Below are 22,289 nucleotides of genomic sequence, written 5' to 3'. Positions count from 1 at the left end.
GACTGTCCTTTTTCCTAGAATGCCCTTCTCTCCTTTCTCCAGGTTCACACCTTTCTCCTTTAAATCAGTCATCTTCCATGGAAGCCTTCCCTGATATTCTGTACACTACTTTGCCACATTTGTGCTATTCCCTTCCTCTTGGTCTTTATCACAGGTGTGGTAGCTGACAGGTGTAGGCTTTCAGAGAACTCATAGATATAAGATTTAGATCTTAGCTAGATTTCTGCCATCTTTTCCACCATCAAGCTTCATTCCTCATTTCATTCATTGAACTTGGCATTACTATTACCAGACATTCTAGGGTGAAATTGACCTCCTGGGAATCTGATTGGATTTCCTCTTTTTAGCTCTCTCTTTGTGTTTCACTTTTGCAGTTGTGTCAGTTTTCACAAGGATTAACATAATCCTTTTATGTAAATATAATATGTCCTTTATGTCCTTCTCATCTAGTAGATTCCAATGCTCTTGTTCAACCCTGATGGCATTTAATATCATTATTTTTCTCTGTAAGTCTCTTTACCTTGTAGTTCTTTGAAAAATGACTATTATGGAAAATGTGAAAACTTGGCAATTATCTCCTTATAGTCTATCTTCCTCTGTGTCTTCCCTATATCCTACCATGTAAAATTTAACTTTTAAAGCTTCTAGCATTTTTTGTTGTTGTTTTAAAGTTTTTTCCTACTTATTTTCTTTTTCTTTTCTTTTCTTTTTTTTTTTTAAGATTTATTTATTTATTTATACAAGCACTGGGTACAATCAGAGGCACAGGAGGGTGAGAGAATTCACCAGAGCCAGAGCGGAGAGTAGAATAGGCAGAGTGACGAAGTACACTGCTGAGGGGAGCAGTGGGCAGGCAGGAGAGGTCTGCGCGCCATGTGGGACCCTTGCGGGCGGCCGGGGATCAAACTGGCGCTGCAGAGGCTGCGGGCAGCTTCGCAACCCAGCACTTAACCCCTGCGCCACCAGGGAGGCCCCCTACTTATTTTCTATAAAGACTGTACAATAGAGTTTGTGGCGTGCTTTCAACATTACATCATAAGCATTTTCCAGTATTATTAAAATTTTTTTATTAGGCATTAGCTTTAATGACTGCTATTGACTTGCATGACATGATTTATTTAATCATAAACCTATGGGGCATTTAGGTTACTTTCTCTTTTTTGATATTTATAAATGGCACTGTGATAAGCTTCTTTGGTTGTTAATTTTGCTGTGTTTTTTTGATAACTTTCTCTTGATAAAAATTTACGAATGAGGTAATTAGAATAAAGGTTTAAGAATTTGAAGACCTTTGCTTTCTACAACAAGGTATGAGTGTTTGTAACCTCTATATTGCTTTGCATATTTTGTCATCTAAATGTCCTTTCTTCATTTGTTCTTCATTTATTCTCTTGTTAGCTTCAGACTTAATTGCTTTCTTTATGTTAGACCAAATTACAACAGGTCTTTACTCCTTTTCTATCAAAGAAGAGACATCAAATTTATCCTTCTTTGGTTGTGTTTCTTCTTTTTACCCTTTCATCATTGATTGGTAGTTACCTTCTGACTCAGGTCTCTATGTGCAACCATACAGATTTGGAAACACTTGACAGATCCCAAAGGTAAAGCTTAAAATATGGAGAAAGAACAAGACCTGGAAAAATAAACCTAGAACAAGCCCTATTAGAAAAAAAATCTAGCTTCTGAGAGACCAAAGGGGGACCCTAGTTTCTACCTTAGGTGAGTGATATTAATCTTTCTCTGGGACTTTATTTCTTGTAAAATAGGTTCACAAAAATTATTTTAGTTAGCACTGAAAATGGTCTGGATAGGATTAATCAGTTCATAGAAGAGTATAATCTTTTTGGATAGCTACTGTGTCAAGGTTGTGTGATGAATTTAGAGAGGTATTCCTCTTGTCACAGAATTATATCTTCAGGTCATTTATTCAACCATTCATCCATTATTTATTCAAGTGGTCAACAGATATTTGGAAGTTTCATGCTAAATATTAGATGGGGAGGAAGACAACAAATAAAAAATTTTGCTTTATTGTGAAACATGCTATGATTGTGACATAATATTAACAACAACAACTAATACTTAATGATTTCCTACTATGTATCAGTCACGTTTCCAAACCTTTTACTTGTATTAATTTATTTAATACAATAAACTTTTAAGATAGGTACATAATTACATATATGAGGTAGTTACATATAAATTATAGTGAGGTACAAAGGAGAGTGTAAAAATAGTTAACTATTGAATGTCCACATGAGTGAGATGTTCTGTAGGTATTTTTATGTATATTTTCTTTCATCCTTCCCATTAGTCTACAAGGTTAGTTACCAGTTTTTTAAACTTATGTTCCATTGATTTATAATACTAATACGTAGCAGGAGTATAGTTTCACACCTTGATAAATATATAGGCATTGTCATTGTATATATGAAGAAACAGGAAGATTAAGAAACACGTAAGAGTTGAATTGAGCCCAGGTTTAATCCATTTCCAAAGTTGTTCTTAAGATTTTGTTGGTACAAGGCAGAAAGTAGGTAAAGCTCTCTAGGCTAAGGAATATAGGGTTATAGGTGTTAGAATCTGTTGCTTTTTAAGAGACTACATGGTAAAACAAAAGGACACTTGCTTGAATTTGTGAGATTGTTTCTTCCATTTCCCTATATGTCTTCTCCTCTCCAGGACAAACTAAGAAATCCTTTCATTGGAATATAGGTACTTCCTAAGTGCTATACTTATGACGGATGCTGTTGATGGCACATGGCAGTTGGGAATGCTTTAGCCAAGTGCTTAACTGAAAATGCTGTATTCATTCAGGCAGCTGTACCATACAACCAGATGGGATTTTTAAATTGACATGTTCATTAAAAAAAAAAAAAACTAATTAAAAAAATGTCAATTTGCAACCTGATATTGCTATGTTAGAATTTCCTGTTTTTTCTCTCTCCAATAAGGAATAGGAAATGTTTCATTAAACTCCTGTTAAACTGTTTATACTTGTTGCACACTGCACAGATGTGCTCAGCTGCCTGAAATACTTTTTTCAAAATTGTGTGCAATGGAAAAGAGGAGAACGTTCAGTTTTAGTTCAAAGTCCAGCATGGTTATTGACAAAAGGAGGGCAGTGTAATTTTTAGAATTTATGGAATTGAGTTTAATGATTGCTATTGTAGTTGTGCTACATAATTGAATAATGATGCCATAGAGGCATAGGACATCTGCTTTAAACTGTCTCATCATTTTTTGTCCCCAATTTTTTTTTAAATTGTGGTTCAAATTTACTGTTTCTTCGAGTCTCCCTGGGGGTGTAGGTGGTTAGTGCCGGTTCCATCCCCGCCAGCCATGGAGATACCCATATGGCGAGCAGACCTCTCCTGGTTCACCCGCTGCTACCCTCAGCAGCGTATTTCAGTCAGTCTGCCTGTTCTGCTCCCCACTCTGTCTCTGGTGAATCCTCTCACCCTCCCGCGCATCTGGCCTGTACCCCCATTCTTGTATGCATAAATAAATTTTTAAAAAAAATTTACTGTCTCTTCACTTTTTGCAGTAACATCCTGACTGGTTTCCCTGCCTCTTGCCTCACCTCCACCAAATTATCCTGCATACTGGTTCTCTGTGAAATTTGTTAAATATAAGATTCTCTCCTGCTTTAAAATCTTTAGCAGTTTCCCATAGCTTTGAGGATAAAATTCAAACCCCCTATTTTAGCTTGCAGGGTCTTTTTTTGTTTATTTTTAAAAATAATTTGGCCTCTGCCTGCCTCATTAGTCTCCAATCTTATTTTTGTGTTGTTCTGGCTAGACTGAAGTACTTGACATTTACTGTCCAAGTCTTATTCTTGTACCTTCATTAATGCCATTGTATCTGTTTGTGACACCCTCCCACGCTTTCATCTCCCAACCTTAACTATACTTAAAATGTAGCTTGGGTTTATTTTTGAGCTGCTATCCCTGTGGTTCCCCCACCCTCTACCACACTTCACCACTAGATTCTGAGTCTCTCCTTTGTATTTCTTGATATTTTCCTTTATTATAGGGGTATTTACTACTTTGCATTATTCCAATTTAATTTTTTACCTACTTCTAGAATATTTCACTTTTCTTACTTCCTAGCTTCTAAAAGTTTCTCAGAAAATGTGTATTAACTGGCTATATATATTTTTTAATATAAGGAGCATACCTTATGTTCTTCTGAGGATATGTTAATTTATAGAGTCCAACAAAGTATGATAATTTTTAGACAGGATCTCCATGTTTTTATTTCTGGCTAGTTGTGAGATTGTACTAATATTTGGAAAAAAGTTATTTTTGGAATCACTTGCAGTTCAGTTGCATGACAAACCTGAAACAAGAAAATAAACCCTTCATCAAGTCTAAATAGTGGATCTTTGGCTGGGGAAGAGGGATGAACACAGGCCTTCTGATCACCTCTAACTATTATGACTCCTACCTCTTTCCACAAGTTGGGCTGACTTTAGCCTGTAAAGGACATTGCACTTATGGAACAAAGGCCCTAGTGGTATGTGATAATAAGAAAGGTAGAACAAGCTCTATTTTACTCAGTGTCTTTCCTAGGAGATATTTATGGGAGATTTACTAAGGGTGCTGGGTTACAGAAATGAATTAGTCATATCTTCTGTCAGATTACCTGCTAGACTGTGTGAGACTCAGAAAACATACAATCTAGACACAGCATTGTTGCACTTTCTGCAATGGTGAAAATGTTGTTTGTGTTGTATGTATAGTAGTCACCAGTTACACATATGACTCTTGAGTGCTTGAAATGTGGTTAGTGAGACTGAAGAATTGAATTTTAAGTTTTACTTAGTTTTTAATCAAGTTTGAATTTAAGTAACTACATGGCTTAATGGTTACTGTATTGAAAAGCACATGTCTAAGGAACTTTTTACAGATATATAAATAAGGATGTATATATAATTAAGTATTGTATACACTTAAACAGGTTTTATAATAAAATTGATCTAGGGTTCTATCTAGGATTGGGTCAGATATATCTAGGATAAAGTGGAATCCAAAGGAAGAAGTACAGTAGTCAGTTCTGGGAGTGGGGAAGAAGGATTCAAGAAAGGTATTACAGCTTTATGAATCTTGAAAGATGCTTGGGTATACCTGGTTGTTACATAAGCTAGCTTTAAGAGTTACCATTGTCTTAGTGTTCAGAGATTACTAGTTTTTCTAGAATCAAGATACAATAAAAGGTTTCCTAAAACCTCACTGTACATACTATAATCTTGACTTTGATTCAGAAAGAAACATAGGCATTTATAAATGTTTATAATTATGTTTATGCTTATTATTAAAGCACTTAAATAAAATTGATGAGAAAACTGAGAAATTGGGAAAAAAAGTTGAAAAATTTCTTTTCTAAATAACAATTGATAGTAGTTCTTTTTTTCTTCTTTTTTTTTTTTTAATTTTTTTTTTTAATAGAGGCATGCTTTATTTATTTGTTTGCTGGTTTGTTTGTTTGTTTTGTTTATACATGCACTGGGTACAGTCAGAAGCGCGGGAGGGTGAGAGAATTCACCAGAGTCAGAGCGGGGAGCAGAGCAGGCAGAAGGACTTTTCTTCTTTTTTTTATACTAGCACTTTCAAATGAAAAAAATTTCAATTTTTGCATGAAAAAGCTGCACTTATTATATGTTAGTTATCTAGCCACCGAAAATAGAGTAACATAAGTATATTCTTGGTATGAGATTTACTAGTTGGAGCACACCATACTCTGTATTAGTCTGTATTGGATGTATGTTCTTTATATAAAAATAACAACGGTATTTATTGTTAAATGAGGTGTGAGTGCTGTTGACCTTACCACCTTAAGTCTGGAAAGGAAATGAACATTGTGATCTGGGACAGTTGTGATAGACTTTGTAAAATGGATGGATCCTGAGTTGTTTCGTTAAAGGTTGGTAGAACTTAGGTATATCTCAATTTTGTTGGTGGTGAGTCTCGTAGGAACTGTGGCAACAAAAGTGATGAAGCAGGACTGCAGGGCATATTAGGGGCAATGGGTTCATGTTTAGCAGGTTCTCAGAGTTCTTGAAAGGTGTATTGGAAAGGCAAGAGCCAAATGAATCAAATGCAAATTAAGGCATATAGACTTTATTCTGAAGGTAATAGGGAGCTGTTTAAAAATTTAATTGTGTGTGTGGTGAACTCCCTGCTGATGCAGGGGGTTAAGATGCAGCACTATGAAGCTATCAGCAGCCACTGCAGCATGAGTTCAATCCCCAGCCAGGGAGGTGACCCACATGACACATCAGACCTCTCCTGTGTTGCCCACTGCTCCCCTCAGCAGTGTACTTAGTAGATCTGCCTGTTTTGTTTCCCAGTCTGTCTCTGGTGAATCCTCTTACCCCTTGCATCGCTGGCCTGTACCCCAGTTCTTGTATGCATAAATAAATCTTTAAAAAAAATTTAATTTGGAATTTGCTCTCACTTTTTTTTTTTGAGAAGGAGCTGTGGGTTTTCTAGAACTTTTGGGAACATGGCCTGACATGCTTTTTTGTGTGTAGGTATTTATGAGAAGTTATAGATTGCCTGATGCATGATGATCTTGTACCCTGTGAAAAGGAGAAACCTTTTCAGTCTTATTTTAATTTCTCATTTATATATTCAACAAATTTGGGTGCCTGTCTGTGCCTCGTTCTGTGCCCTGGGGGTCTAGATGTAAGTTATAGTTTCAACCCTCAAGGAGCTCATAATTATACTTTGTCTGGTGTGAGTTCTTATTTAATAAATCAAGGGCACCTAACCCAGCCTGGGGAATAGGGTTGAGGGTCCTGGTGGGTGGTGCTGACTCTTTTAGATATTCCTAGTTCTTGCCATGTGGCCATGACTCCTTTTCCTCCTCAGTAGTTCCTTATTTCTCCCCTCACTTTGCCAGACAGAGAATTCTTCCTCTCCCTGCAGCCTGATGCCTGGCTAGAACACTGTGGCTTTTTCTATTTCTGTCACTTTATGTTAATTAAGTTAATTATGGCTAAAATAACACCTGCATATGTGGGGGAATAGAGGAGAGGAAGTAGTCCTTATGCAAGTCTCTGAGTATGAAGAGTTCTGCTGGAAGCTCATCAACTGCTAGATGAGCTGGAGTGTTCAAGGCACTCTAAGGTTGTATTGTGTCCTTGTGAAGATCATGATCAAAGTTGGTTAATAAGATAGCTAAGAAAAATGTCAACTTTAGGGCCTTCCTGGTGGCGCAGCGGTTGAGCGCTGGGTTGCGAAGCTGCCCGTGGCCTCTCCAGCACCGGTTCGATCCCCGGCTGCTCCCTGGCCACCAGAGGAGGGTCCCACATGGTGCGCAGACCTCTCCTGCCGCCCGCTGCTCCCCTCAGCAGTGTACTTCGGTCCTTCTGCCTGCTCTGCTCCCTGCTCTGGCTCTGGTGAATTCCCTCACCCTCCCACACTGCTGCTGGACTGTACCCAGTGCTTGTATAAATAAATAAATAAATCTTAAAAAAAAAAGTCAACTTTAGAATTTGATATTTGTTTGGAATAAATCAACAAACCAGGCAAGTTAAGAATGGGGGAAGAAAGGGAAAGACCTTTACTTATTAAAGGAACAGACACTACTTGAACGTGATAATTCCTGTATCAACTTCTGGAAATGTATAATTTTACCATTGTGCAGATGGGGAAACTGAAGCTCAGCGAAGTGAGACAGAAGATCAGAGTTTGAATTGTGGCTCCTGTACTTCCCCGCCCCCTCCCCCCCTAGTTATGAGATCTTTGTAAGTTATTTTAACTGTATGATTCCCACTTCACTTGGTGGTTGAAAATAGAGGAAGGGTGTCAGATCCCCTTCAAATGATTGTTTTTGGGGATTAAATGATAAATCTCCTATGAAAAAGTCTAATTCAGAAAAATTCTAATTCAGGTGCTTGGTTAAATTTGGTTGACTGTGAGCCTCTTGCTGCTTTGTTTAATAAGGGATTCCTTTTAAGGAAAGGATTAAAATTCCTAGAAACAGACATTTATAGGACACTGCTTCCCCCAAAAGCTGAGCACACATTATTCTCAAGTGCAAGTGGAATATTCTCAAGTATAAGATCACATGTTGGGTTACAGAATGAGACTAAGAACTGGGCCTTTGAGAAAATATTCCAAACAGGCAAATCTCTAGCAAGGCTTGCAAAGAAAAAAAAAGGGAGAAAATCAAAGAGAAGTTAAAACAGTGTCTCAGAATTGCGGAGTTTAAGAGACTACTATGAACACCTATATGCCAGTAAATTAGATAACCTACAAGAAATGGGAAAATTCCTAGAAGCAGTCTTCTGAGATTGAATCAGGAAGAAATAGAAAACCTGAACAGATCAGTTACAAGCAAGGAGATTGAGACAGTAATCAAAAGTCTCCCCTCACAAACAAAAGCCCAGCACCAGATGGTTTCCTAGTTGGTTCTACCAAACCTGATACATGAACTCAAACCTATCCTTCTCAAACTCTTCCAGAAAATTGAGTAAGAGGGCATACTTCCTTATGCAAGTCTCTGAGCATGAAGAGTTCTGCTGGAAGCTCATCAACTGCTAGAGGAGCCGGAGTGTTCCAAGGCACTCAAAGGTTGTATTGTGTCCTTGTGAAGATCATGATCAAAGTTGGTTAATAAGATAGCTAAGAAAAATGTCAACTTTAGGGCCTTCCTGGTGGCGCAGTGGTTGAGCGCTGGGTTGCGAAGCTGCCCGCGGCCTCTCCAGCACCAGTTCCATCCCCGGCTGCTCCCTGGCCACCGGAGGAGGGTCCCACATGGTGCGCAGACCTCTCTTGTTTTTATGAGGTCAGAATTGGTATCTCATTGGTTTTATGAGGTCAACATTGGTATCTCATTGGTTTGTATTTCCGTGATGATTAATGGCGATAATTTATCTTCTTTGAAGAGATGTTTGAGTTCTTTGCCCATTTTTGAATCAAGTTGTTTTTGTTATTGGTTTTAGGAGTTGTTTATATATTCTGGATATTAATCCCTTATCAATATGTGATTTACAAATATTTCTCCCATTTTGGGGGTTGCTTTTTTACTTCATTGATAATGTCTTTTGATGCACAAAAGCTAATTTTTAATATGCAGTTTACCTTAAATTTTACTTTTTATTTTTTTAAAGATTCATTTATTTATGCAGACATGAACTGGGGTACAGGCCAGAGGTGTGGGGGAGGGTGAGAAGATTCACCAGGGACAGAGTGGGGAGCAGAACAGGTGGATCTACTGAAATACACTGCTGAGGGGAGCAGCGGGCAAGACAGGAGAGGTCTGCTGTGCCATGTGGGTCAACTCCCTGGCGGGGATCGAACTTGTGCTGCAGTGGCTGTGGATAGCTTCATAGTGCTGAAACTTAACTCCTTGCGCCACCAGGGAGGCCCTAAATTTTACTTTTAAGTTAACAATAAAATTGTCCTTTTTGTATCCTACAGTTTTGTGAATTTTATCACATACTTAGATTTGTGTAACTGCCTCCACAGATAAAAAATAAAAGACCTTCCTGGTCACAGCTAGTTTTTAAATAGGTGCTTTTCAATAACATTATTAAGAAGCTGTCTTATTTCAAGACAGCTTGAAATAAGCTGTTGAATGATCAACATCAGTTGCAAACCAATCTGAAGTGCTTTTAGCTTTTGATTGGTATTCCTGGGAATGGGAATGCTGTGCACATTTTTCATTTCTTTCTCTACCTCCCCCCCACCCCCTCATGTCTCAGGAGACCTTGGGAATTAGACCTACCCACCCCCCTTTTTTTTTTTTTTTTTTCCTTCATGTGGCAGAGCACTGCTGACCAAGTAATTAAATGCAGGGATATTAGATTCTATGATATATGGTTTTGGTAATCATTCTCTTAATCTGTGTTCTTATGATCTCTTAGTCATTGTTTTATTAATTCATAGCTTTTATGAATTAATGTTATAGCTGGGTGGGTTTTTTTTTAAGATTTATTTATACAAGAACCGGGGTACAGGCCAGATGTGCGGGAGTATGAGAAGATTCACCAGAGACAGAGCGGGGAACAGAACAGGCAGACTGATGAAATACACTGCTGAGGGGAGCAGCGGGCAACACAGGAGAGGTCTGCCATGCCATTTGGGACCCTCACCGGCCGGCCAGGATCGAACCCAGACTGCAGAGGCTGCGGACAGCTTCACAGTGCGGCACTCAACTGCCTGCGCCACCAGGGAGGCCCTATAGCTGGTTTTTTTTTTTTTTTTTTAAATAGAGGCATGTTTTATTTATTTATTTGTTTGTTTGTTTGTTTGTTTTGTTTATACATGCACTGGGTACAGTCAGAAGCGCGGGAGAGTGAGAGAATTCACCAGAGCCAGAGCAGGGAGCAGAGCAGGCAGGAGTACACTGCTGCAGAGCAGGTGGGGAGCAGCGGGCAGCAGGAGAGGTCTGCGCACCATGTGGGACCCTCCTCTGGTGGCCAGGGAGCAGGCGGGGATCGAACCGGCGCTGCGGAGGCTGCAGGCAGCTTTGCAACCCAGCGCTCAACCGCTGCGCCACCGGGGAGGCCCTATAGCTGGGTTTTAATTATGCTTATTAGTAGTAAGTGGTAGAAGAGAGGTAAGAAAGAAGTCTTGATTTGGAGATACGAATCCTGGACCAACTTTTGACTCTGATAACTTACTTTAGAATTTTCATGAAATTCTATTTCATGAATTTTTTGATTGTGTTAAGTAAAGATGAGAGTTATCTAGCATTCAGAAATGTTAAGTTGAATGTGAATATCAACAATATTGATAAATGGAAACTAAAATAACACCCAGATTATATCTTTGAAGCATTTTTTGAGGGCCTCCCTCATGGCGCAAGGGGTTAAGATGCAACCTATGAAGCTATCCACAGCCACTGCAGCACGAGTTTGATCCCCAGCCAGGGAGCTACCCACATGGCACAGCAGACCTCTCCTGACTTGCCCTTTGCTCCCTCAGCAGTGTATTTCAGTCAATCAGCCTGTTCTGCTCCCCACTCTGTCTCTGGTGAATCCTCTCATGCCCCTCCCCAACCACCTCTGCTCTGTACCCCAGTTCTTATATGCATAAATAAATAAATCTTTAAGAAACAGCATTTTTTTGAAATAGCAGCTATATTGAGACATAAGCTATGTATCATGTAACTTACCTAAGTGTATAATTCAGTGACTTTTAGTATATTCACAGAATTGTGCAAGCAGCATCATAATTAATTTTAGAACATTTTCATCACCTCACAAACCTGTGCCCTTTAGTAGTCATCCTACCCTTTTCCCCTCTCTACCAGTCCTAGTTAACCACTAATCTGATTTTTACACTTGATCTTAGCCAAAAGGCCGAGAAGCAATCCCACTAATCTGATTTTTATAGTAGATTTGCCTATTCTGAATATTTCATAAAAATGTTATATAATTTGCGACTGGATTTTTCATTTACTCTAATGTTTTTAAGGTTCATCCATGTTATACTATGTATCAATACTTAAATCCTTTTAATTGCTGTATAAAAAGGGTATATGCATGGGTATACCTGATTTATTCATCAGTTAGTAGATATTTGGGTGTTTTCTATTTTATTATGAGTACTGCTGCTATGAATATATTTATTATTACAAGTTTATGGATTTAATGTTTTCATTTCTCTTGAATTGAGGAAATGAATGCTAAGAGTGGAATTGCTGGGTCATATGGTAATGTTATATTTAACCTTTTGAGGAACTTCAGACTGTGTGTCTGCACCATTTACTTTCCTACCAGAATTGTATAAGGGTTCTAGTTTCTCTGCATCTTTTCCATTGCTTGTCTTTTTGATTTTAGCTGCCTGAGTGAATGTGGAGAGAGTGCTATCTCACTATGTTTGATTATATTTCCTTAATGGCTAATGATGTTGAGCCTCTTCACTTTGCTTATTGCCAATGTTATTACTATATATATAATATATATACTATCTATATATATTTTTAAGATTTATTCATGCATACAAGAACTGGGGTAAACAAAAAAGAACTGGGGTACAGGCCAGAGGTGCGGGGGGTGAGAGGTTTCACCAGAGACTGAGTGGGGAGCAGAACAGGCTGATGCACTGAAATACACTGCTGAGGGGAGCAGCGGGTGAGACAGGAGAGGTCTGCTGTGCTATGTGGGTCACCTCCCTGGCCGGGGATCAAACTCATGCTGCAGTGGCTGCAGATAGCTTCATAGGCTGCATCTTGTCCCTTGCTCTACCTGGGAGGCCCAGTGTTGTTACTATATTTATGTATCTCTTTGTGTTTAACTATGTAGGTAGGTAATACCCTTCTTTTATAAGTTGATGCTCTGCACCCAAAGGTGCTTATTAATACTTATTGTTTAAATGATCAAAGAGGAATCCCAGAGAAAGAAAAATATGACTTCATATTATTATTCTATCCCTTTTTTGAACTCTCACTAATTGAATTGAAAGCCTTCAGAGAGGATACCCAAAAAAAGAAAATTTCAAATTTTGAATTTCAAAAATTTCAATCTGGTCTTAGGGGAAGACCAGATTGAGGACATACAACATTAAAGAGCTATTAATGACTGAATTGATTACTGGTATTAACTATAGAGCACTTACAATTTGATCTTGGCACTGGGGATATGGCAGTGAATTAAAGTCTTTATAATTATAGTCTGGTGGGTAAAGACAGGAAATGTGTGGGGAAAGGGAGTTATTTATAGGGAGGGGGCTGTTCTCTCTGGTGAGGTGAAATTTGAATAGAGATCTGAATGAAATAAAGAAACAAGTCATATTGATAATTCAGGGGAAGAACACTTTAAGCAGTGAGATAGGTTTTGCTGAGTTTATCAATGAACAGCAAGAAGGGAAAGAATGTCCCTGCTATTCACATTAAGGAATCCAAGACTTGCATGTTCTCTCACTACCTCAGAATAGTTTCCAAACAACATGAGTATTGGTGTTAAATTTAATTTTACTCTAGTGTGGATGAAGTGTAGTGAGCAAAGATGACAGTGTAGTAGGGGGTAAGATTAGATAGGTAGAGGAGGGCCAGATTACATGGTGTTTTGTAGGCTGTAGTAGTTAATCACCTTGTATTTTATTCCAAGTGAGATAAGAAACCTTGTTTTGAACAGAGTGAAATGACATGATATGAATTGAATTTTAAAAGATTATGTTAACTTTTGAAAAGAGAGAGACAGGGAATAGATAGATCGTAAGGGCAGAAGCGGGGGAATCAGATAGGAAACTATTATAAAAATTAGGGAATGAGATATTGAAAGCTTGGGCCAGTGTGGTAGCAGTAGAGGTAGCAAGAAATTGAAATCAGAAGATATTTTGAAAATAGAATTGACAGAATTTGCTGATAGATGGGATGAGGATTATGAGAGTGAAGTTTTTTTTGTTTTTGTTTTTGTTTTTTATTTTTTTTATAGCATTTTTTTTAAAGATTTATTTATTTTATTTATACAAGCACTGGGTACAGTCAGAAGCGCGGGAGGGTGAGAGAATTCACCAGAGCCAGAGCGGGGAGCAGAGCAGGCAGAAGGACCAAGGTACACTGCTGAGGGGAGTAGCGGGAGGCAGAAGAGGTCTGCGCGCCATGTGGGACCCTCACCCAGCCACCGGGGATCGAACCAGCGCTGCAGAGGCTGCGGGCATTTTCTCAACCCAGCGCTCAACCGCTGCGCCACCGGGGAGGCCCGAGAGTGACTTTTTTTTAAAGATTTATTTATGCATGCAAGAACTGGGGTGTAGGCCAGAGATTCAGGGAATGAGAGCATTTACCAGAGACAGAGGGGGAGCAGAACAGGTAGCTCTACTGGAATATACTACTGAGGGGAGCCGTGGGTGAGACAAGAGAGGTCTGCTGAGCCATATGTGGGTTAGCTCCTTCCCCCACCCCGGTGAGGGATCAAACTTATACTGCAGTGGCTAGGGATAGCTTGTTAGCTCTGAGACTTTAACCCCTGTGCCACCAAGGAGGCCCCAGAGAGTGAAGCTTTTTCCCTTAAACAACCAGATAACCAAAATTACCCGTTTATTTAGATGGGAAAGACTGGGCAAGTTTATAGGGACGCATCCTGAGTTTGATTTAAGACATACTGTATTTGAGATGGCTATTAAGCAACTAAAAGGAAATGTTAAGTAGGCAATTGGATATACAAAAGTCTGGAATTCATAGTTCAGGTTGGAAATAGAAATCTGGGAGCCACTATTATATATCTAAAGCCATGGAGTACATGTGATCACCTAAGAAATAGGTGTAGATAGAAGGGGAACCAAATAAGGGATCAGGAAAAAAAATTATAATAAATTAAAAAAAATTAACAGACAGATGTAAATCAGAGACATTCTGAAGGAGAGAGGGAGAAAGAGGGATCAACTCAGGAGGGAAGAGCACAAGGGACTATGGCGATGGTGCACGGGTGAATTGGTGGTGGGAATTTTACGGGAACTACATCTGAGAGGAGAAAGCATACATTGTACAAAAAGAAAGTGATGTAAAAAATATATATAAAAATATATATAAACATATAAAATATAATTTATATTAAATATATATACTATATATTTTTATATCATTCTTTGTATAAATAAAAACAAACCCCAAAACCCCCAAAAAACCCCCTGAAATGTGTGTGGATGGAGCAGAGAAGAGATTTAATGATCAAGCTCTGGGCATTTGGACACTGGGTGACTAAAAAGATCCAAGGGGAGTAACCAGTGAGATTAAAGAAGAATCAAGAGATGGACCAGAGGTATGGAATTTGGGGGAGGGGGAGTGGCAAGTGTCCCAGCATGGTTGCCTGGACTCTTATAGCATAATCATGGTTTGATTCTACATAACTGTAAAACAATGGACAATTTGCTTTACCTTTTTGGGGCTTTGGCGTGATCGCCAAAGTGAGAAGCTTGACTAGATAGCCTCTAAACTTTTCCCCGTTATCATAATAAACATTTATATAACACTATATAGTTTGCAGAAAGCATTTTTGTGTTTTATGGTGGTAATCATCATAACATGTCTATGATAGTTGTGTTTTTATACCCATTTTATAGATGAGAACATTAAATTTTAGACTTGTGCCAAGCCACATACTTTATACACTAGTATTTTCAATCTCTGATTTTGAGCACATAGAATGTGTTCATTCATTAATATTTGTTGGGCACCCGTAATGTACCAGTCACTGTTCCAAGTGACTACTTCTGACTACGACAAAGTCCATACCTTTATAGAGCTTTCATTCTAGTTTGGGGAGACTGATGATAAACAACTAATGCATAATGTAATATTGGTACCATAATCAAAAAAATAAAGCAAGGTGGGCCTCCCCTGGTGGTGCAGCGGTTGAGCACTGGGCTGCGAAGCTGCCTGCAGCCTCTGCAGCACTGGTTCGATCCCCGGCCACCGGCGAGGGTCCCACATGGCGTGACAGACCTGTTCTGCTGCGCCCGCTTCTCCTTTCAGCAGTGTATTTCGTCGGTCTGCCTGTTCTGTTCCCCGCTCTGGCTCTGGTGAATTCTCTCACCCTCCTGCGCTTCTGACTGTACCCAGTGCTTGTATAAATAAATAAATAAATGTTAAAAAATAAATAAAGCAAGGTAAGGGAAAAGGATATGTTGGTGGGGTAGGATGGAGGTTGATTAAGAAAATTCTCTTTGAAGAGATGGCATTTAAGTAGAGACTGGCATCATCTGAAGTAGGGAGGGCCGTAAGATGTGATAGAGGAAACAGCAAGCAGAAAGGTCCAGAGGTAGACTTGAGCTCTATGTGTTTGAGAACATCAGGAAGAACATTGGTAGAATAGGAGGTTGACAAAAAAAATGCATCGAGTTTTAGAGTCCTTTAGGCCCTGGGGAGGGGTGGTGATGGTGAGGGAGGGATCAGTTCTTAACTTCTGTCATTTAATTTATTGTGTAGCAATTCTGGACAGAATGTCTCACTTCTGATTTTTTTTTAATTTCCTTTTCTATAAAATGGAGATAATAAAGATGCTGTCTTGAGAATTAAATGAATGTATTTAAAACACCTAGATGTTACTTGAAATATTTATTAAACTTGATGCTTGTTACACATCTGCTGTTATGGACTGTTCTAAACCACTGTCATTCCAATATCATCCAGTAAATTCAGTTTGTTTCTCTTTTTTCAATTTACTTTAGTCAGCAGATCTGAAAGTTCAGTTTTTGTGTCAGGGCTGTGATAGAAACTCTCCCTGAGCTCATCTTTGTATTAAAATCAAGGAAGGGAGTGTTGGGCTGAAGAGAAAACTATTTAGAAGTCGATGAGTAGGTACAAAAACAAGGGCTTGGGATTCTGGTAATTACAGCCTCTGGTATGTTCATTTATTATGGAAAGAAACTGCATGTGCATTTCTGTCATCTTTCCTCATCACTGGATACTAACTCTACTAATGTACTTCCATGCCAGGCTTCCTGCTGACCCAAACCTGCTTGCCTTAGGAAAATCAGATAGAAGCCATCCTTATAAGACCATCTGTTTTCAGACACACAGCTGTTACCCTTACATTGCAACCAAAAACAACTGGAATGATTTATTTATCTCCAGGTAACATTTGTGCACCAGGCTTCCAGCAAAGTATAGTATCAGCTTTACACTTAATGAAGCATGCAGCACAGGTGGTGAGCTGCACAGTAAAGGATGCTTCTGGCTTAGAAATGGCTGATGGATAGGTGGAGGTAAGCTGTTAACCCTGAGAATATAATCAGAGGAATAGCAGAGTGAGCATGAGGCAATAAGAGAGGATTTCTTGTCTAGTAGAGTCTTAATTGTGTGGACTGTATTCCTGGAATTTTGAGATAATTTAACTTATCTTTAAATTAAATACACCACTCTTGAGTTAGGTGAGAAAATTAAGATTCAGAGAGAGAAAGGGACTTAGATTTACATAGAAATTTGCTACAGCTAAGACTAGAATTCAGAAATTCCAATGTTCTGTCCAGTGCTGTCCTCTACATATTTTGTTATACAATGAAAAACTTCAAAGCATTATCTAAATATGAGATGGCATTATTATTTTTTGCTCTAATTATAACTTGCACAAATCACAAGTTTGTTTAAAAACTTAAACTGTGACCAAGCAAGTCACTTACTTTTTTCTTATATGTAAAGTGAGAATAACTAATTTGTTCTGAATTATTTTGAGGGTTAAATGCAATAGAGTATATGAACACTACCTAGGTAATTTTGTTTAGATACTAAACAAACACTAATTTCTTCCTTTTGTCAGTTCAATTGAGCTAATAACACTGATTAAGCATCTACCTTGTGTCAGCTCAATTTCTAGGCTCTTTTTCTTATTTAGCCCTTAAGTTTCTTCCTATCTTCCATTATTATACTGAGAGTCTAACTGACATAATAGTATGCTTCATGACAAAGTCCTTCCATAGTCAATTTTCCATAACCAAACGCAGTTGTTGCAAACAAATGATGCCTAGTTTCAGAAAAATCTAGAATGTTAGTAAGCACCTGTGTTGATGTTGGTGAGTCTCTACTTTTACCACTCCTGCATGGTTCTTTGGGGACCCTCTGTTTGAAAGGCAAATCATAACTGTGATAGCACTTTTTTGTCCCCTCAGAGAAACTTGGTTTCTCTTTTGGAATGTTTGGTTTTAGTAAATTGCTTCCTTTTCACCTAGGTTTTTAGGCTCTTTGACAAGCCATCTGCTTCTCAAACCCAATTTCCCTTTACCACCAAGGGCTTGCAGGCAATTGTTCAGATGGAGAACAAAAGCTTTCTTCAGTTCCTGGTGGTTTTGTAAAAGCTGGAAGGCCTCAGGGACAGAGAGATTGCATCTGCTTATTGGAATTCATTTGTGATATGTGCCTGACTAGGCTATATTTTACCAAGGACTCAGCTGAGGCTGACTGAGGAGATAAAATTTTGGAATGGAGGTCTGTGAACATGGGTTTTGGTTATTTCTATTCTTGCTAGTATCAGCTAGTGCTCTAAAGAGCTGGTTGAAAATGACGTTTCTCTTCCTTCTCCTTCTTTGCCCTCCTCCCCCTCCCTTCCCTACTGTTTTCCTCCACCTCTTCAAGGACTCCTTTTCCCCTCCTCCCCCTCCTTTTTTGGTATCTGCTTCTATTGTCCACATTTTCCATTTGCACTATGTCTTTTTGTTTGGTTGCTTTTCCAGGCTATTGATCTGTTCGATGAGCAGCTCGGTGTAGTGAAATTCGATAGATTGAGTTAAATGGAGAATCAGTAATGAATATAACGCGATACAGGGAAACCTAGTGTGAGGCAGTGGAAAAGCATTGGTTAATTCATCAACATGTGGCATCAAATCTCAGTTTTGCCTTGTACTGGCTCTGTGCTCTTGGGTAAATCATTTAATCTCTTTGAATCATAGTTTCTTCATCTTTAAAAATGGGAATATAAATATTTACCTTGCTAAAGTTGTGGTGAGGATTAAGTGAAAGGAAAGAATATAGGGAAGAATTAAGCATTAAATTGGGGCTCACTAAATATTTTCTTCCATCTTCCTATCCTAGGGAAGTCAGCCGTGTGTAAAGGTGACTTTGTTTGTGTTATGTGTGTGTGTGTTATTTTAATAGACCTCTGAGAAGCTTGTTGTAGTCATTAAGAATTAGAAGATGCAAGCTTGGGCAGATAAATATATTCCTTGAAACCAGGCTGAGAGATATACTCTGGTGAAGTAGCATAAAACAGTCTTTGTGTCTTTAAAAAAGACCTTAGGAGAGCGGGGGGGAAAAAGGTTTGTTGGTGGAGGCCTTGGGATACAGGTTTTCTCAGGGGGGCCATTAGAGTGTCTCTGGTAGGTATTGGTCTCTTAGAGATGGAATAATCTGCTTCACAGTAAGTTGAAAAGAACCTGGGATTGTAAGCATGAGAAGTGCCTTTTGGGAACAGTTAATATATATGGAAGATGTAACCACTAGCTTTTCCTTTCTCATTCCCCAAATCTGTTGTATCATTATCAGAATGATCTTTCCTGAAATTCAGTTCTGGTCTTTTTAATTTGCTTAATTAAAACTTCACTGGCTCCCAGTTGCCTTCACGTCAGAGTTCTAACTTCTTCTATGACACACAAAGTCTTCCTTGATCTGAGCTCTGCTGACCCATTCAGCTTCATCTCCCACTGCTCTTGCCTGTTCTCCAGTGATATGATTGCAGCTTCTCAGCCCCGCCCCCATGCTCATGTATGTTCTGAGTCATGATAATATTTTTGCTGTGCTGTACTTCCCCTCTTTTCTACCCCAGTTTTACTTGATAAACTTCTACTCTTTCTTTAAAACTTTAAAACCCTGACTTAAGATGAGGGAAGAGACTTTCTTCTAGATTTATCCAGAATTTTGTGCATAGAAAAATTAACTACTTGTGCCATCAATGCTTAGTAGACACAATGGTGTTTCTTAATGCTTTTCTTTATGAACCATTGTCTCTTTATTTTGGTACCTTTATTGGGACATTTAATTCTTCCACATGTAGATTCAACAGATTAGCTTTAGAATTAAAAAACAAATGCAGATAAAATACAGCACCTAGCCAGCCAGATACAGCATATCATATTATAGTTTTCTTATCCTTGATGAAGTGAATGGTCATCAGTAAAGCAAACTGTTAACTTCAGAAAGAGCTATTTATTATCAGGTTGATGACATAGGTTCACCTGATCTGACTTTTTAATCATTGATGAGCTTTGGTCAAGGAAACAGAACTACTGTGCTTTCTTTCAAATAACTTTTCAATTGGACAGATTTCTTCTGATGCCAGTAGGATCTGAATTCTGTTTTTCATGTTGAAACTTTCCCCAGATGTCTGGTGATGCTTAGCTGTGTGTTCATATTTTAGAATGGGATACTTAAAAAGAGGACTGGAAATTTTTAAAACTTGCATTTTCTTACCTATGTGGCTTCCAGTGTACCGTGATGTGCCTAGGCTATTTGTGGGACAATGACAATTTCAGTATCTTTAGGTCTTTCCATTAGGGTTGCTCTATGCCCTGGGAAAGATCTCTCTATCTCTCTCTTCTTTTTTTAAAGATTTATTTATTTATGTATTCAAGACCTGGGGTGTGAGCCAGAGGTGTGGGGGTGAGAGGCTTCACCAGAGAGAGTGGGGAGCAGAACAGGCCGACTGACTGAAATATACTGCTGAGGGGAGCAGCGGGCAAGGCAGGAGAGGTCTCTGCGCCATGTGGGTAATAGCTCCCTGGCTGGCCAGGAATCGAACTCATGATGCAGTTGCTGGCGATGGCTTGATAGTGCAGTCTTTAACCCCTGGGCCACCAGGGAGGCCCCGGAAAGATGTCTCTTAATCTTCCTAGGGATTATAGTCCTGTTTCAGTGGCCTGGAAGCTTAGTGGGAGGTCCTAGATATTCAGTTCACTTACACTCTTTCTTTTTAGTATAGTAACCCAACTGTTACTCCAACTGTTCCTACAATTCTCTTGTAATGAGACTCTCTATTTCATCCTTTCCACAGGGAAAGGAAAACCTAAATGTGGTGCTAACCAGTTTCTGAATCCTATGAGGGTTATACAATTTAAATCAAGTTACTTTGTGATTTTTTTCACTGTTGACTTAGTATTCGTCTTTCGTGGCTATATGTCAGTTATTTTCATACATTTGCTTTCTGACTATATTTTGGAGCTATTGCTCTTGTGTTTCTCGTTGTCATTATGCCTTCTGAGAAATCCAGAAGTACCATCTAAGGACATTTAGTCAGTTTATCAATTTCATCCACAAATCTGGATCAGAATTTCATTCCCTGTTTTACAGGTAAAGAAATCACACACATTATCATGTGTGAAGGTAGGTACTTGCCATTGGGAGAGTGTAGAATTTTGATTTGGAGAGACTTGGGCTTTGAAGCTGTTTGTTAACAAGTTGTATATGTTAGGACATCTACCCAGAAAGGGAAATCAGGAGACTTTAAGGTGCTAGTGTCAGATGGGTCAGTCTGTATTAGCTACACTCATACTTATTCATGTCCACAGCCACAAGTATATGACTGCATTCCCAACAGTGTAACCATCACAGTGGGACCCATTTTTATATATTTGGGCAGTTTGAGGTTCATAGAGATTAAATGGCTTGCTCATATACATACTTGAGCAGTTGAACTGAGTCTAATTCCAGGTTGTCTGACACAAACCTTGGTGCTCTGTGGTTTCTCTGTTCTGTCCCTGCCTACCTTCTACAGAGAGGGTAAAACTCTTAAGGTTAGAGTTCAATGCCAGAAGGAATAGTCCTCATTGGATCCTTATAGTGACCCTGTGGGACAGGTAATATTTTTTATTTCCCATATGGGGAAATTGAAGCTCAGAGAAATTAAGTGACTAGTACCAGATCATTTGGCAAAATAAGAGTGGCAGAGCTGGGCTCATTTTCCTCTTGACTCCAAGTCCTACTCATTGATTGCAGTGCATGATACTTTTTCCCTGATTTTGAATGAGCTGCCAAAAGACAGAATACCACATGGATATTAGACTGCAGTGGTTTGAATTGTTAGTAAACTGCCAAGTTCTCTTCCCTTGGAAGGTTTTAGCTGACTGGAATTCTCCATCTATTTTTTCAATTTATGTAAAGGAGTAGGAGGCTTTAAAACTGTTGTGTTTGGACTTGCAACAAACTAATTCCTTTAGTAGAAGCACTAAAGATACACAGTTGCATTGCCAGATTGGCACAAGAAATGCTTAGGGAATATGAGCATGACCTAATGTTTTGGACCCCAGAAGGGATTCATTGTGAGTCAGGGAAAGTTAAGACTCTAAGAGTCATTCACTCTTTGGCTTAAAAACTGATTTAGTCTAGACAATTTCGTGTACCTTTTTCGATGTCCTGCTGTGTACCAGAAACAAGAATAGACTCTGGGCTCTGTCTTGCTTAGGAATCCTGTTAGTCTGATTGGGAAGGGGCATGCAAACAATTACATTACAGTGCAAGAAAGTACTACCATTGAGACAGATATAAAGAATATTGAACAGGAAATGATTAACTCTGCTAGATCAAAGGTGGGGGGAGTGAGTGAGTGGAGAAAAAGTTATCCTGCAGATGATGATTGACATGTGCCTTGCAGGATGGGTCAGATCTTTAGACAGAAAGAAAATGAAGGGCATTGTAGGCAGAGGGGAAACGTGTGTGCAAAATGCTGCATGGAGGCATATTTTTTTCTTACCTGCATTTCTTAAGCTTTGATCATAAGTTTATTTTGAAGTTGTCTCACCTTCTGTTCAGCTCAGAAATCCTTCAGTTTTTGGGTTGCTACATGCAAAAGAATGAATCTTGACCACTACCTCACACCATACACAAAAATCAACTCAAAATGGATTAAA

General features: G+C 38.9%; 1 protein-coding gene across 5 annotated transcripts in view; it reads left to right on the top strand.

Annotated features, from left to right (window-relative positions):
• The window catches only part of FAM168A (family with sequence similarity 168 member A), a 171,935-nt gene that overhangs the window by 48,215 nt on the left and 101,431 nt on the right, over window positions 1-22,289 (top strand). Inside the window, exon 1 of one of the 5 annotated variants that reach the window (XM_054699523.1) lies at window positions 7,529-8,582. The exons of 3 other annotated variants lie outside the window; for them this stretch is intronic. Coding sequence is in view for 1 of the 2 variants with exons in the window: in XM_037522939.2 (XP_037378836.1) it covers window positions 19,033-19,152 (120 nt within the window). In the remaining variant the exon portion in view is untranslated. Of the gene's footprint in view, window positions 1-7,528; window positions 8,583-18,765; window positions 19,153-22,289 lie in introns of those variants that run through there. One more of the 5 variants, XM_037522939.2, reaches the window with a different exon arrangement.

Source organism: Talpa occidentalis, unplaced genomic scaffold (genome assembly GCF_014898055.3).
Source record: "Talpa occidentalis isolate TD23 unplaced genomic scaffold, MPIMG_talOcc4v2.1 talOcc4.3, whole genome shotgun sequence".
Classification (NCBI taxonomy): Eukaryota; Metazoa; Chordata; class Mammalia; order Eulipotyphla; family Talpidae; genus Talpa; species Talpa occidentalis.
The sequence above is the reverse complement of the archived record's forward strand: the minus strand, read 5'-3'. Positions and strand labels throughout refer to the sequence as shown.